The sequence below is a fragment of the Xiphophorus maculatus genome, chromosome 19 (genome assembly GCF_002775205.1).
Source record: "Xiphophorus maculatus strain JP 163 A chromosome 19, X_maculatus-5.0-male, whole genome shotgun sequence".
Classification (NCBI taxonomy): domain Eukaryota; kingdom Metazoa; phylum Chordata; class Actinopteri; order Cyprinodontiformes; family Poeciliidae; genus Xiphophorus; species Xiphophorus maculatus.
Window position 1 is genome coordinate 15,782,015 of NC_036461.1, and position 14,799 is coordinate 15,796,813.

Genomic DNA, 14,799 nt, shown 5'->3' on the forward strand with positions numbered 1-14,799 from the left:
ATCTTCCTCCCCCACCCCTCCTCACTTTATGCCAACAAACATAACTGTTGTCACGGTTTCATTTATTAAATCATTTTCCTTTGTTGCTCAACTCCGCTGTCTGTATAATCGGCCCTCCATATGCAGCACTGGCTGAGTATTTTTGTTTGCTGGGAGAGTTGTTGACCCTCCAACAGTAGCCACAGCCCATCTCCCTGAGCGCTTAATCCTAACCTGTGAATAATTAATTTTCACCATCAAAAAATGTCACCGAGCTCCAAATGGAGCCTTTATGCGTTGGACCTATCAATACGGCCACGAAGGCATGTTAGCACTGATGGAGCTAAATATTAAAAGGGATAGATGGCCTGCTTCTGTTTTGTGGCTAAAAGTAAAAAAAGAAAGAAAGAAAAAAAAGAAGAAGGGGGGCTTCATTGGAATCGATGGCCGGAGCGTTGCTCCTCCTCTAAACTTCAATCTTCTCACATGATTGATGATCTTGGGGGAGCTTTGATAATTGACTACTCTGAGGTAAGCTCCTATCATGAGTGGGGATTGGGCGGAAGGAACATGCAAAACTAGCACCCCTCCCCCCCCCCCACTCACCGTCTCCCCAAAAGATTTTCTCTCTCTCTCTTTTTTTTTTTTTTTTTAAATCTTGGATAAGTTCATTGTGGACCGATAGGGGTGTTTAATTTCCCCCCAAATAGCAAAAGACCTGGTCGCCTTCAGAAGGTTTTTAAAGGGCCAAATGTGGTGGTGGAGTAGGTTTTGGGGGTTGTGGGGGCTGATTCATAACCTTGGGTGACACTTCAAAACCGGAAATGTCCTGCAAGGAGAGTTTGCCATAAATAATAATTTAAAAAGTCCCAAGTCCTACTAACAACAACACTCTTCAGCGCAGAAGATGTCGCTGAGGAAAGACGACCCAATATTAGCTGTGATCCGGTGGAGAAATGTGGAGAGGGTGTGTAGCTTTTATTTCGAAGTGAATAAAATCATAAAGAAATGTAAAAGACAATAAATAAATAAATAAATAAATAAATAAATAAATAAATAAATAAATAAATAAATAAATAAATGTATAAATAAATAAATAAATGTTGTACAACTTTGTTCCGTCTTCTCTTCAGTCCATAGTCATATAAACAGAAAAAAAGAGAAACAAAACAAAAAATCAAGAAACATTAGATCTCCTCCCTATGTGATATCTATGCACAGCAACAATTAGCGGCCAAATAAAAATATATTATATAAATACTCATGATGACAAAAACCACATAAGAAGTGAGTGCCATGTAATAAAGTCAGTATTCTATCCTATGTTATCAACAGAGGGACCATAAAGAAAAAAAATAAAATTGAAGGGGTGACAAAATGGAGGCACTGAAAATCCAGGACTGGCACCTCAAAAACTGAAATCCATTGTAGATTTTTAACTGTATTGTTGTTGGATATCTAAAAGTGGCTCAGTATAGAGAAAAAACACACAAAATATTTCATATCCATATAAGAAACATGATGATAATCACAATGACACTGATCTATAGGGGTGGCCATTGCCCCCATTGCCCCCCCTTGGTGGCGCCACTGCATAGCAATAATTAGCAGGAGATTAGAAGGAATTACGGAGATATTAAGTCCGCACATCAGTTTGTAAACCCGAATACATGAAACAAATGAGCGCCATGCACTAAACACGGTATTAATATAATAAATAGCTAATTCTCCCCGCAGATTATTAACAATTGTTTGTTTTCTATCACTGATAAGGCTTCAATCCCAGCGCGTGTATTTGGATACATTGTGCGTAATTTCGCCTTTTCAATTCTGATTTTGTGTTGCCTTATTCCAAATGAATATTCATGCCGATAAGTTGCAGTCAGTGTTGTGTTTTTGTAGAACTCGGAGGAGCTTATATCCGCCCTCACACTGAGTCCTCTCCTGCTTTCTCTTCAGGTCGCTCCTCGGTGAAACACAGGGATTGGGGTGGGAGTTTCGAGCTTTTTCTACCCCCAGTGTGGAGTTGAAGCCGTCCCCGCGCCTCGCATAGACACTCTGCATATCACAGGATTTGGTCTCTCCTCTCCTCTCTCTTGTGCGGAGCTGCTGCAGGACTGGCTATGGCCACCGCTACTTCCGGGATCCGTCATTTCATTCGCCCACCGCTCAGCGCTGCGAACTGACTCTGTTTCTATAAGCAAGCCAGCAGCCAACCTGCCAACACTCGCTGACACTCACTCATCTCAGTCTCGCCAAGATAGACGAAATACCTACGGGGGAAAAGAAAAGGAGAGATCCGAATCGCGCTCTCTTAATTTCTACACCTTTTTTTTCTCTTCTTCTTCTTCTTTTTTTTTGCGGTGATAATAAAACAAGATTGCGATCTGGAGGCATTAAAGGAGACGCGGACTTGCGGGATGAAAACGGACTAAAAAAGATTCGTCCTGCTCTTGAACATCATCACCAACCGTCATTCATTCATTACCTTGACAACCTCTGGCTTTGATTGACAGCTGGAGTGGCAAAAAGCCATGAGACACGACAGTTTAGTTACATGCAGGTTGTTGATGGGCCGATTGTAACCTTCACTTTGGCGCATTTTTTTCTTTTCTTTTTCTTTTTTTCGAGGAAAGAAGGAAAACAAGAAAAAAAAATTTCTGCAAAAACTTCCCGATGCGACGGTTTGAACTGAACCACACTGGCGAATAGGAGAATTCGCACAAAAAGTTGGTTGAAAGAGGGGAATCTTGCCACTAAATCACTTTCCGATCTGGGATATTAAACATATACGGACAGATTCGGGAGTTTATTGGAGCGCAGCCTGATGGCGCAAAGGGTAGGTTTTAAATCTCACTCCGCTTTACCTGCTCAGATCGCAACCCCCTTTTCTAAGTCGGGGGCGCTGGCAATTTCACAAAGTTTTCTTATCAAAGCGGCTCTATTTGACATTTTCTGCTGCGCTTTCACTCTCCACGCGAAGTGACAGCCTCCACTTTTCCCGACGAGGCTCCACGAAGCAGTTTCACGGGAGACTCCGAACTGTTTCGCTGTTTTTGCGCAGAGGGAGCAACCTAACTTTAAAATGTTTCTGGTAATGATAAAATTGAGTTGCGGCTCCTTAATATTCGACAGCTTTGCGCTGGTTGCAGCGTGCTTTAAGTCTCTTCATTGCGATTGTTTAAAACCAGAATGAGACAAACATGCTTTATTTAAAGAAATGCTTTTCGTATAAGTTTTCTTTCTTTCATTTAAAAAACCCCCCCAAAACAACAACTACATAATAGAATATAAATATGCGCTCGCTTTTAATTTTTTACTTCAATTTCATTCCCAGTACGATGAGCTGGCCCATTATGGTGGGATGGACGGAGTCCCGGCGTCCATGTACGGGGACCCGCATGCGCCCCGGCCGCTTCCCCAGGTCCACCACCTGAACCACGGACCGCCGCTCCACGCCAGCCAGCACTACGGAGCCCACGCTCCCCACCCTAACGTTATGCCCACCAGCATGGGCTCCGCTGTCAACGACGTTTTAAAGAGGGACAAAGATCAAATTTACGGGTAAGCTTTGCATGATTTAGACATGCAACTAAATACTTCTCTCTCTCTCCTTTTTTTTAAAAAGTTAACAGCTCTGGGTGAATTTTAGAGTTTATTTCCCATCGCTTGGTTTTAGTGATTTAGTGTTTTAGCTTTGTGCAGGTTGGAGCTTAATTTGGAGCTACGTTGTCGGTTTTAGGGGAGTTTTGTTGGTGTGTAATTTTACACTCATTGTAAAAGCCTGAAGCAAGCAAGAGTATCAGCCCTGAGCTTGTAAATTAATATGGAAGCTCTCAAATGTGGCACAAGGAATACATAAAAACTACTTTAAGCTGATTACATTGTTGCTTTATTATTACTGCCAACAATCATATATCAAATGCAAAATGATAATCTGCATTTTTAACGCTTTAGTTTAGCTGGCATTTAAAAAAAATTAAATAAAACAGTTTTGCTGTCACACACACACACTCTCTCTCACACACACACTCAGACTGCGTTAAAACGCGCCGTGTGTCCTCCGGAGGCTACTTTTCTAAGATTATTTTCAAACAATTAAAGAGAAAAATATGATTACAGCCACTGATCACTGATACTTACACAGCCAGTGTTATAATCCACGGACCTAATCTCTTTTATTCTCACGGTTATTCAATGTGCAGGAACAGTTTACACCCACTTTTACTTTGCTGCAAATGAAAAACTTGGGCACCAAGTCATTTTGTTAATATCTCGAGATCAATTTTTAAAACAGTAATATTCTTTTCTCTGAAAGTATAATTTACATTTAAAAACATGCTTATTTTTATGGACTATGTTATTATTTGTGTGAATCATCGCCGCAGGCCTCCTCGGAAGAAAATTACAAGGCTCTGTTTATAGCGAGGTTAATTGAAGAATCATATCAGTAATGTGGATATATATATATATATATATATATATATATATATATATATATATATATATATATATATATATATATATATATATTTGTTTTTTTTTTTTTTTTTTTAATTCCAAAGACATCTATCACTCTGTGAGTTTGGAGTTTTGTGGCTTCACGCTGCAAGAAATGTTACTGTCAATCAGTCGATTATTATATTGAACTCAGAAGAAGAAGAAAAAAATCCCAATTAAGCACAGCTACTTTCATTTCTAAATGCATAAAATGATATTACAGCAGACGCCACGGGTAAGTTGACTCGTCCCGAACACACGACCGCTTGGTTAATGAGGAGTAAATTTAACGATGGTAGAAATTAAATAATTAAAATAATAATTATAATAAAAACAAACAAACAAACAAACAAAAACCAAGAGAGGTTTTCGCGTATGTTGCGTGAGCTGCTTTTTTCTTCTTCTTTAGCTGCGTCTTGTAATGTGAGGATTGTAGAATCATGCAGGTTCGCTGGGACATTTTTTGCAGCGGGGTTCCGTGCAGCCGCTGCAGTGCTGCTCGTATACACTCAGGCTGCTTGTATTTTCTCCCCCTCCTCTCTGCAGTCACCCTTTATTCCCACTGCTCGCACTGGTTTTCGAGAAGTGCGAGTTGGCGACGTGTACTCCGAGGGAGCCCGGCGTTGCGGGAGGCGACGTCTGCTCCTCAGACTCCTTCAACGAGGACATCGCAGTCTTTGCCAAACAGGTCCATTCTTCAGCTTGAAAAAAAATTTACAATAAACTAAAAATAAAACAGAACATTGGCCGGGTTCTGACACACCATGTTTCTGGTATACCCATACTTATTATTTGCTGTGAAAAACTTTCTCGACGTTTTTAGCGGCTCACAAGTTTGATTTCTGAAAAAGGATTTCTGGGTCAGAATCAGAAATTAAAATATATGTATTTTTGATCTTTGCTTTATTTTAGGTCCGAGCAGAAAAGCCTTTATTTTCATCAAATCCAGAGTTGGATAATTTGGTAAGTGTGTATTTCTGGGTTCAAAAAAAGAAAAGAAATAAATGTGCGCATTATTTGAAGTTGCGCGCAGATACCAGATCCGCATTATATTCCTATACCGAACCCATCTGACCAGTAAGTGATCACGTTTGAGAAGCAACTTGTTTTCCCTTTTCCACTGCAGAACATGCGTTTATTTTTTTACACAATGCCCTTATGACAAGCAAATATATATAATTCAGACCATTTCCCGTTCTAATTGTGCCTGTTTTGCTTTCTGTTCCAGATGATACAAGCCATACAAGTATTACGGTTTCACCTCTTGGAGCTAGAAAAGGTACCTTAAATCAATAACCTTATGATCAGAGCTGCAACAAATGCTCATGCAATGTTTAAATTGTTCCAGATAAAACAGAAACCGAAAGCAAAGACAGTGAGAGTTTTAGGTTTATCTCTTTTTTTTTTTTTGCACCATAAGATGTTTTATTTAACCAATTATTGACGCAGCTGGAGGAACTATTGATGTAAAATGTCAGGGGCTCTTTGCCCACGTTGCGCACTGCTATTGATCCGCAGATTCAGTTTCAGCCGCTCGTTACAGGCACACTGTTTATTTTCTTTTTTTCTTTTGTCCGTTCAACTTGTTGCTCGGGTCTCGGGAGAATAATAATAACCGCGGCAACAATTTGACTATTGTTTCCTCGCCGCCGATAATGCACCTTAATTTGAGTTATTCTTGGACTGACTGCTTTTCCATCTCCACCCTGAATCATGCTGTGTTGTTTTTTCTTCCATCTCTTTCTTATATTTTGTTTTTATTACCCTGTAGGTGCATGAGCTGTGCGACAATTTTTGCCACCGGTACATCAGCTGTTTGAAAGGAAAAATGCCAATAGATCTAGTGATTGATGAGCGGGATGGCAGCTCGAAGTCAGATCACGAAGAACTTTCGGGATCGTCGACTAATCTCGCAGATCACGTAAGTAATCCAACTTTTTCTGCGTTTTATGTGACGTCTCTGCTGTTGTCTGAGAGTATTACTTTGAATGCATTATGCCAGATTATTATCTTTTGCTAAAAAAAAACACACGCAAAAAAACTTGACTGATATGGTTCATAAAAGCAGCCTCTTTCGCACTGCAGTTGTGTGACCCCTGTCTGTAAATAAAGCGCGCTCTGTTCTGCAAGTAAAAGAGAGGGGAAAAAAATCGATGTTGTGAGGTCAAAAGCTACATGTGATACAATAGACTGAGTTATTGTTTTAGTCTTTTGATTAGGAGCAGTCATGTGTGCATGATGCGTCCCTGTGCGCTTGTGTTGCTGGAGGTTTGAGTGGGTGCGTAGAAAAAACGCGCATTTATGGAGTAACGCACGCAGAAAGGAAAGGAGGGGGAGAAGAGGGCAATTATTAGTTGCGCAGGTTTAAAGCTAAAGCAGGGTATCAGCGCTGTAAGCTTCAGCTTTAGGTCAATATTTAAAAAAGAAAGAAGAGCTTTATATTTGGGGGGCTGTGCGCGCAAATCTGTGGATTTTTGGAGCAGAGGTGGAGAAAGTGGGAACCTACTGAGAGACATCTGAGAGCTAAAGGCTTACCATCAATGTCAAGTTCACAAGGCGTATGATGATCCGTCTGGAGGATCCTCCTATTGCTGTTGATGTTAATGTGTTTAATTGTTTCGTATTGATTTGCCGTGCGTTTTTTTCCTCTCTTTTGCTCTGCTGTTGCTTTCTCCTCTGCTGCTGCTGCTTTATGGCCGCAGGCTGCATAAGGCTGAATTCAATTATATGCACCTGAAGTACAGTAGCTTTAAATTTGAAGATCGATCCTCCAGTTTAAATCGCGCATTTTCGGTGTAATAAACACACACTCTCCGCTTCCACTCGCCCTGCGCAGTATGGACTGGGCTGACACTGAAGGATTGAGCTGATATCTGTGCTCGCCTGTGATAAAACCTAATGTTTTTTTTTTTCGTTTTTTTTTTCGTGGGAGTAAAAATGATCTGCTTGAGTAACAAAGTGGCTGGTTAAATATCTGTGCTGCGCAAGGCCAAGCCTATTAGGAATTAAAGCAGATTTAAGTGTTATGCAAAGTCTGTGCGCTGCATCTGTTGAGTCTGGCTATAGGCCTAATAGCAATTGTCCTGTCGCTTATGTAGCGCCGCTGCAAGTATGCAACAAGGTGAGCTTTATTTAGGGCTGAGAACCCGGAGGAAAATCTGAAAAGGAAAGAAGTAGAAGAAGAAGAAAAAAAACTACAACACTGTGATCCTCAAACACAAGTGCAGAAATGAGGCATGCTGTTGTTTATATTGCAGAGATTAGATAAACTGGCCTGTTTAGTTTCATGGCAGATGGTTGGATACTCAAGCCAATTTCCGATGGATCCTCAGACACCAGCTCTGCATGGCTCCACGCGTGATGAATATTTTTGATAATTAGAAAATGAAATGTGTCAATAAAGCAAATAAAGAGCAGCAATAAACAAAGCAGGCTGCATGACAGGCTATTTATCTGGGAGTCGTTTGGACTGACCACCTCATTAGGCATTTAAGGTTTGAGGGATTTATTTCACTTCTGTGGCACCACTGAACTTTTTATTGCACCTTAACTGCTGGGCTGAATTTCACCAAAGCAGAAGAGAGGGTGTGTGTGTGCGTGTGTGTGTGTGTGTGTGTGTGTTTCCCCTTGTTTGCCTCCATGGTTGCAGAGATCACTTTATATATATATTTGTTTATTAAATCAGACTTTTCTTAAGTATGAAATATCAGTGTCCAGTGAATTCCAATGCTAGATCTCCCCTAGTGAGGTACTGACGGGATGATCATGAGACATGCTGTAATTAAAACTCATGGTTATTCTATTAAATATTTACTTCCAACTCCTCCCAAGTCAAACAGCAGTATTGTGTTAAAATGAAAATGAACTAGGGATTTTCTTTTCTTCTTTTTTTTTTAAGTTTTGTAAGCTGCAACTTTGTCATTGTCTGAAAGCAAATGTTCACAGTGACAATGTTTCTATTAGAAAACTAGAAATGAGAAAATTGGGATAAAAGTTATCAGCAGTTTATAGAATAAAATAGAAATATTCACCTACACGTAGTGATTTCAAAGAAACTGATAGTTTTGCAGTAGTCTCTTTCCTGAGTTGTAACAGTGTTGATTTTATTATGTTATATTAGTTATTGTTTTAGAGATAAATATTGCACAATATGAATGAGCACAATAGTTGCCATTTCTATCATAAAATAAAGCCTCATCCACAACCTACGATTTTTCCCCCCATTCTATTTATTCACTCTCGCTCTGATTTATTATTAATTTCTGTCCTTGTCTCACTGAGGAGAGGAAGCTGGTTTGATAGTTAGATATGCTAATTTATTTAGTTAGAATCTCTCACGTCCATTTTTCCCTCTCTCTTTGCTTTGATATGCATTTTTAATATACAGCCCCGGGCTACGTCTCATTTGGAAAAGAAAGTTGGTTTTTCTCTAGATGATGAAGCTCTTTGCCGTGTGTCTCCTTCCCCTCTTTCTGCCTCCCCTCCTTATACCTGACGGTGGAGAATAATAAGCACACTTTTATTTACACTTGAATGCAGCACTGTCTTGCAGATGATTGGATTATAGTATAGTGAGAACAGGATGAGGCCTTGCTGACACTGTTGATTTCCCTTACTCGCCCGGCTGTGGCTATCTCAGATATGTAAGCCCACCCAGGGCTTCCCAACTCATTGCCCCTCCTCATATCCACTCCATCCCATTTAGGGAAAGAAAAAAAGATGCCGGATTACACACAAAGACTGATAAGAAGAAAAAGAAAAAAGAAAAACAGAGCAGTGTAGATTCTGTATATGGCTAGTGTGTGCACTTTCATGTCTGTATAATTAATGAACAAAATTTCTTTTTTTTTCTTTCTCTGTGCTACATCCAATTAGGGTGACAAATACAATTAACAGTCTGAGTATTATCTGCTCTAATGAATTAGTCTTTATGTCTTCTGGTGCCATTGTTTCTTCATATTAGCATGCAGCTCTCTTTTTTCCCCTTTTACTTGCACATTGTAGACTGAAATGAATGAGTTTCCGCACAGTTTAAAATTTGCTTCATAAAAATTCTGCGTGATTTGCCGGCCCCTGCGTTTTGTTTTGTAGAGCTTTCCTCGGGGAGTTTTACTTGTTCCCATAGTTATAGTGCAGCTTATCTCAGCAGTGCATGGCAGGCATGGGAGAAAGGAAAACAAACCGTTTCTGTTTGGATTCCCTGGTGCAGGTTTGGGGTGCTGAGCTGTAAAGTTAGAAAGCAAATGCAATAGTTCATTTTGAGCCCTTTCAGTGGAGATAGGTGCTTCGGTCTGGTCTGTTTCCGCACATCGTGGCGCCCTGAAGCTCAGTGCGTTGTTTACTTAAGCCCTTTGTGTAGTGATTTCTTAATTTTGTGGCCTTAAATTTCATTTTTGGTCACGGTTCAGATGCAGATGCTTCTTGTAAGCCATATCTAATCATTCTCACCTGTTGCATCTCCCACACTCCACTTATTCTCTGCAGCGAAAATGAATGCAATAAACCATTTACAGTCAGCATTTTTATATCATCATACTTCTGGAATCAGCTTGGATTAAATGACATGATGTGAGGCTAATGATAGTGTTAAAAATCTATGCTTAAGACTTATTTGCTGGAACTAATAAAAACAAGCAATGAAATGGAAATGTCAGTTTTATTCTGACAGTTATACGTCTATTCTTATTTGGGAATTACATTTATGTTTATGCCAGTTCATGAGTCACGTTTCAAATGTATTTTTTTTTTCTAAAGATAAATATGCTTGGATATTGTGACTCCTGCATTTCGGTTAAAAGAAAGTTGTCAGGAATAAATTCATTCCTCCTGTCTGCTTATAACATACAGTTGTGATTTATTAGTTGCTAAATTAAGGACTCTTTAACCGGGGTGCTGTAAAGCACCTTGTAGAGGTACTTCATACTTTTGTAAAGTGGCTGCACATAATTATGAACCTAACCCAACAAAAGCAAGTAAAAAAAAATATGAAAGCCAATTTTGTTTCTTTCTCTGTTTATGTTAATATGCATCTTGAGACGTCAAGCCTCTGTATGATTTACATCCCTGTGTGCTAGCTGTTCTGTTCATGTACACCCATGTTGCTGCAGAGCACACACAGCGGTTGTCATTCTCAGCATTCACATACGCCAACAACACAGCACAAAGACATTTTGCTCTCTCCTCTCCGGGTTTCCAGGGAATTTAAGTGAAATTCAATGATGCTGCTAAATCAATTTTATTTGAAATTCCTAGGGATGTAGGCAGAGTGCAGAGGGGGACAGTAAAATTGTGCCAGGCAGGTGTTTGTAAATGAGAAACATGGGACAGCAGCAAGCTTCTCCTTGCTCTCCTGTGGCCCCGCTGCACTGCCAGCCTCTCTTCCCATATTGTCTCCTGCTTTTATATTAATTACAACTTGTATTATCAGCCGCCAGTTGCAAAGACCAGCAAAAGCTTGTCTCTAGAGACCGTGCTTCTTTTGTATCTTACTCTATCTAGTCCTGTTGCGTATATTTGTGTGTGTGTACTAGCCTGTGCGTGTATCTGTACTTGCCAGCCAGGATTCTCTTCCTCCTCCTCCGTTTCTCCCACCTCCTCCTCCTAGTAACACTGCTCTTTAACACAATTAGTGAAGAGCATAGAGTGAACCATGTTTGACTCCTAATTATGCCCAGCTTCAGGGAATAGTCACATGGGCTGGAAGCATTTGCTGCTTCCTCTGTTTTTTGGTGTAGGTTGAAGATTATTTGGGTGACACAATCTCTTTTATTTTTCTCCTTGCAACTTGTTTGAACTTTACCAGACCCACGGGGCTTGTGACAAAATGGTTGTGTGTGTTTGTGTTGTGCACTGTCTGATGATGCACCCGCTGCAGTTCGCGGAGGCCCTCTAAATTATTCATGGGGAGGAGAGGCTGTTGCTTTTGTTACCGCATGTAACGTGGAAAGTTAAAACATGCTTGTTTTGATATTTGTGGTCTTGTTTTGTTCCCAAGATCATGGGCAGAGGTTGAATTACAGGTATTGAAGGGATAGATCAGTACTGGTAAACGGTAAAGAGCGGGTAATATCTAACCTACACCAAAATCCATCTGGTTTTCACAGCCACTGCTCTGGGATAGATCGCTTTCGTCACAGCAGGCACAGTAATCCGACATGCAATGGAGGCTCCAAGTCAATTCATACCCACATGTTGCCATTTTGTCCCTTTATACCATCATTTGGTGCCCATAAACAAACCATACCCAGTAGTATGTATTGTGGATATAAATAAATATATGGATACTAACCTCTGGTGTAAAATGTCAATGTCTTGAGAGAGAGAAAATTGTTGATAAGTCTCTTGGTGTCTTCATTAGATTTCAGAGTGGTTTATCACAACAAGGTTTTATGAACCTTTAAGCCACATTACATTTGCATTGGGCAGGTTTTTTACACAGAGCGCAATTAATATTTACACAGGAAATGGAGGTCGGAGAAGATTCTTCCTGTGTGAAACAGATTTTGAGAATAAACATTTATAGGGTTTTCAGGCAGAGTAACAGTCCAATACGAAAGTAAAGCAATGTATGAAAATATCACCTAATTATTATTAATTTAACAATGGTAATTGTTGGATTTTTACTTTTTTTACTGCTTTACTTTTATGTGAAACAATTACTCTGAGCTGAAAAACTTCCTTTACCTGTATGAGTTTGAGACAGGAAACATTTTGGAAATTCACTGCCTGCCACCTTTATTTCCTTTGTAAAAAAACAAACATAAACTGCTCAATGCAAAGTCTACAATGATTTGAAACTAGATCCAGCAGATTTCACTTCCTTACAATTTGTAACTGCATTCCATTTGTAGGATTGTCATTTTCTCGCTTCATAATTTCATAATCACAAATAAACCACTTTGTAATGTACTTAAACTTTAGCATACCAGTTTAGTTTTCTGGGTAGTTAAGTATTTAAATTAATTATTTGAATAATGAGCAATAAAATGCTTTAATGTCATTCATAATTTAGTTTATTTGTATATTGTTCTCCGAAGATTATATGTTACACCTTGATTGTGGTTCTGATTCCTGTTTAAACCAGTTGACTCTTGTAAGATTATGACCCCTGATCAAAACAAACAATAAATAACCTTCTGCTGATTAATAAATTACATTTAAAGGGCCATAAAACAGAGTTTGCATACACTGCTTATAATGTTTTTGAGACTGGAGTTGTCTAAGACAGTTTAAATTCTTGTGAGCCTTGGTCTTTACCTGTAAGCCATTAGTTTTAGCCACCAGGACCACTCTAAACTACATGCTTAATTTAACTAAATTTAAAATGACAACATACCCCTTGAAATAAAAAAAGGGTGTGTGTGATCTAGTATCCTCTGTATTATTATTATTACTAGGTCTGAAAGTGCTGCAGTCCTCTTTTTAGTCTTTAAAAAGGAAGCTAACAAATCTCCATCTATATCTCAGCATACAGGCACATTAAATCCATGGGGTAGCAAATCACAGCAAAATATCATTCCCTTTTATGCCATTAGCTGAGGTGTCTTTGAATTTAATTTAGTGCCAGCACCATTAAAAATGACACATTACTCTGCAATGATAGCTAAATTAAGTCCTATCGATTCGGCTGTTGCATTAAAACCATGCTGTGGCTGGAGAGGCTCAGATGGAATAAGTAAGCCAGTGTAGATCTTCAACTCTGTCCTCTGCCTCGCCATCACTGTGAGGAAGTACAACCCAGTCATTTTCTTCTATTAACACAACAGCAGCTCTTCCTGAGAGCACAGAGCCGAACTCCGCTTAAATACATAATGCACTCAGGGAGCCGGGGATTTTCACCACTCTTTCTTCCTTGCTTTCGAGTTGCATTTGACAAAGACAAGGGGATTGATGGGCTTTTCCCACATTAGTGATTTTATTTAGCATACACAGTGTTGAGAGCAACAAAAAAAAAAAAAAAAATACTTCAACAACTGCTCCGGCTGCCATGTGTTGATCAGTGGCCCCGGGAGCGAACGCATCACAATCAGAGCAGAGACAGGGACACTCTGGGCTCACTCCTCAGGGTTAAAACCGACGCATGGTTTATTGTTCGCCCTGTCTTCTCACCCCTCTTCTGAGTAATTCTCAAAGCTCTTCATCTGATTGCCATCCGGCAAACAGCTGACGCTGAGTAGGCCTCGAGTGGAGCCCTGAGTCTGAAGGGTCTTGTGTGTTTCTGTCTGCTGTTTTCAGCTCCAAGCTGTTTGAGAAAACAGCCCGCCTTCCCTCTAAAAACTTAGCAGATAAAAGGGCCCCGTTCACAGGCAACGGCGGTTGGACTCGCCTCCGTGGCAGAACAAGCAGCAGCACATCAGGACTCTGTTCCCAGGGGAGTTCAGCTTTTCAAACCTCTGTTAGTCTCCTGGCCCTGTCCTGTCTGTCCTGCTCCAGTACAGCTCACTCTGACTCCTGCACAACGGCGGGCAGGCAGGCGGACAGGGGGACAACTCTGTGGTGGGACAAGAGAGAAAAGGAATTTAAAGACCCTCAAAGACTCAAGTTGGACAAAATGGTAAAACTCTCCTGGAATGATCTTCTGCATATTCATTTTTCCCCTAGGTTTTGTATAAATGTCTGTGTATTTGAAGAAGAAAAAGCCCATAGCGGGAACTGAGAAGTGGGTTGAGGTTTGTGGGAAGCCTGGGTACAGGCCTGTGTTTGTTTGGCTTGGGTTTTGCTCAAGAGTCTGCTTCTCTCACCCTCCCCACCCCCCAGCAACCTAGTCCACCCCCCCACCAATAACATCAGAGCCAACATGTTGTCATTGTGCTCAGGTGACATATTAAATTGAGAACGACAAGCGAGGGTTGCGTGAGCAGCCAGGCTGTATCAGCTGGTCGGCGCTTCATCGCTTGTGTGTGACGCGACAGTCCGTCCTGTGGTTGCCTGAATGGCAGAGGAAATTCCACCTCTAGCCTGCCTTCGTGTGGCACTGATAAAGCCCTTCCTGTACAATAGAAAATCCTGTTTCCCCGTGTGCACTGACAGGGCAGTGGGAAAGACCGGCAGAGAGAGGAAGAGAAGGGGGAGAAAATAAAAAAGGCAAGAGGAAGGGCATTAGGGAAGAATATTTGTTTACGGACACGTCTTTGAAGTCCCTGTACACCTAAAAGTGATTGTGCATGTATCCATGTTCATACTTTGGCTTTTATTATGTCATTATCATGTGAGCTTAAGTGTATTTCTGCAAGCTGCTGTGGGCGTTTGTGTATGTCAGTGTGGGCGTGAACACATTTTTGGCAGATTAGCAGGAGAATCACTGTCATATCTTATTTTCAT

The 14,799-nt window shown here is 40.4% G+C and overlaps 1 protein-coding gene and 1 long non-coding RNA gene across 10 annotated transcripts in view; one reads left to right on the forward strand and one right to left on the reverse strand.

The window, feature by feature from the left end:
• The window catches only part of LOC111612136, a 6,868-nt gene extending 6,391 nt beyond the window's left edge, over positions 1-477 (reverse strand). The window contains exon 1 of one of the 2 annotated variants that reach the window (XR_002754427.1): positions 1-477. This exon is cut by the window's left edge and continues 290 nt beyond it. This is a non-coding gene — a long non-coding RNA (uncharacterized LOC111612136). The other variant, XR_002754426.1, reaches the window with a different exon arrangement.
• A 1,458-nt stretch (positions 478-1,935) lies between these two features.
• Positions 1,936-14,799, forward strand: part of meis2 (Meis homeobox 2) — a 93,197-nt gene continuing 80,333 nt past the window's right edge. For 3 of the 8 annotated variants that reach the window (XM_005798315.2, XM_023352648.1, XM_005798317.3), the window contains exons 1-6: positions 1,936-2,818; positions 3,317-3,543; positions 5,026-5,167; positions 5,392-5,442; positions 5,708-5,758; positions 6,251-6,400. In XM_005798315.2, coding sequence (XP_005798372.1) covers positions 2,807-2,818; positions 3,317-3,543; positions 5,026-5,167; positions 5,392-5,442; positions 5,708-5,758; positions 6,251-6,400 — 633 coding nt within the window. In that variant the 5' untranslated portion in view covers positions 1,936-2,806. Of the gene's footprint in view, positions 2,819-2,965; positions 3,074-3,316; positions 3,544-5,025; positions 5,168-5,391; positions 5,443-5,707; positions 5,759-6,250; positions 6,401-14,799 lie in introns of those variants that run through there. The other 5 variants (XM_005798316.2, XM_005798318.3, XM_023352649.1 and 2 more) reach the window with 3 other exon arrangements.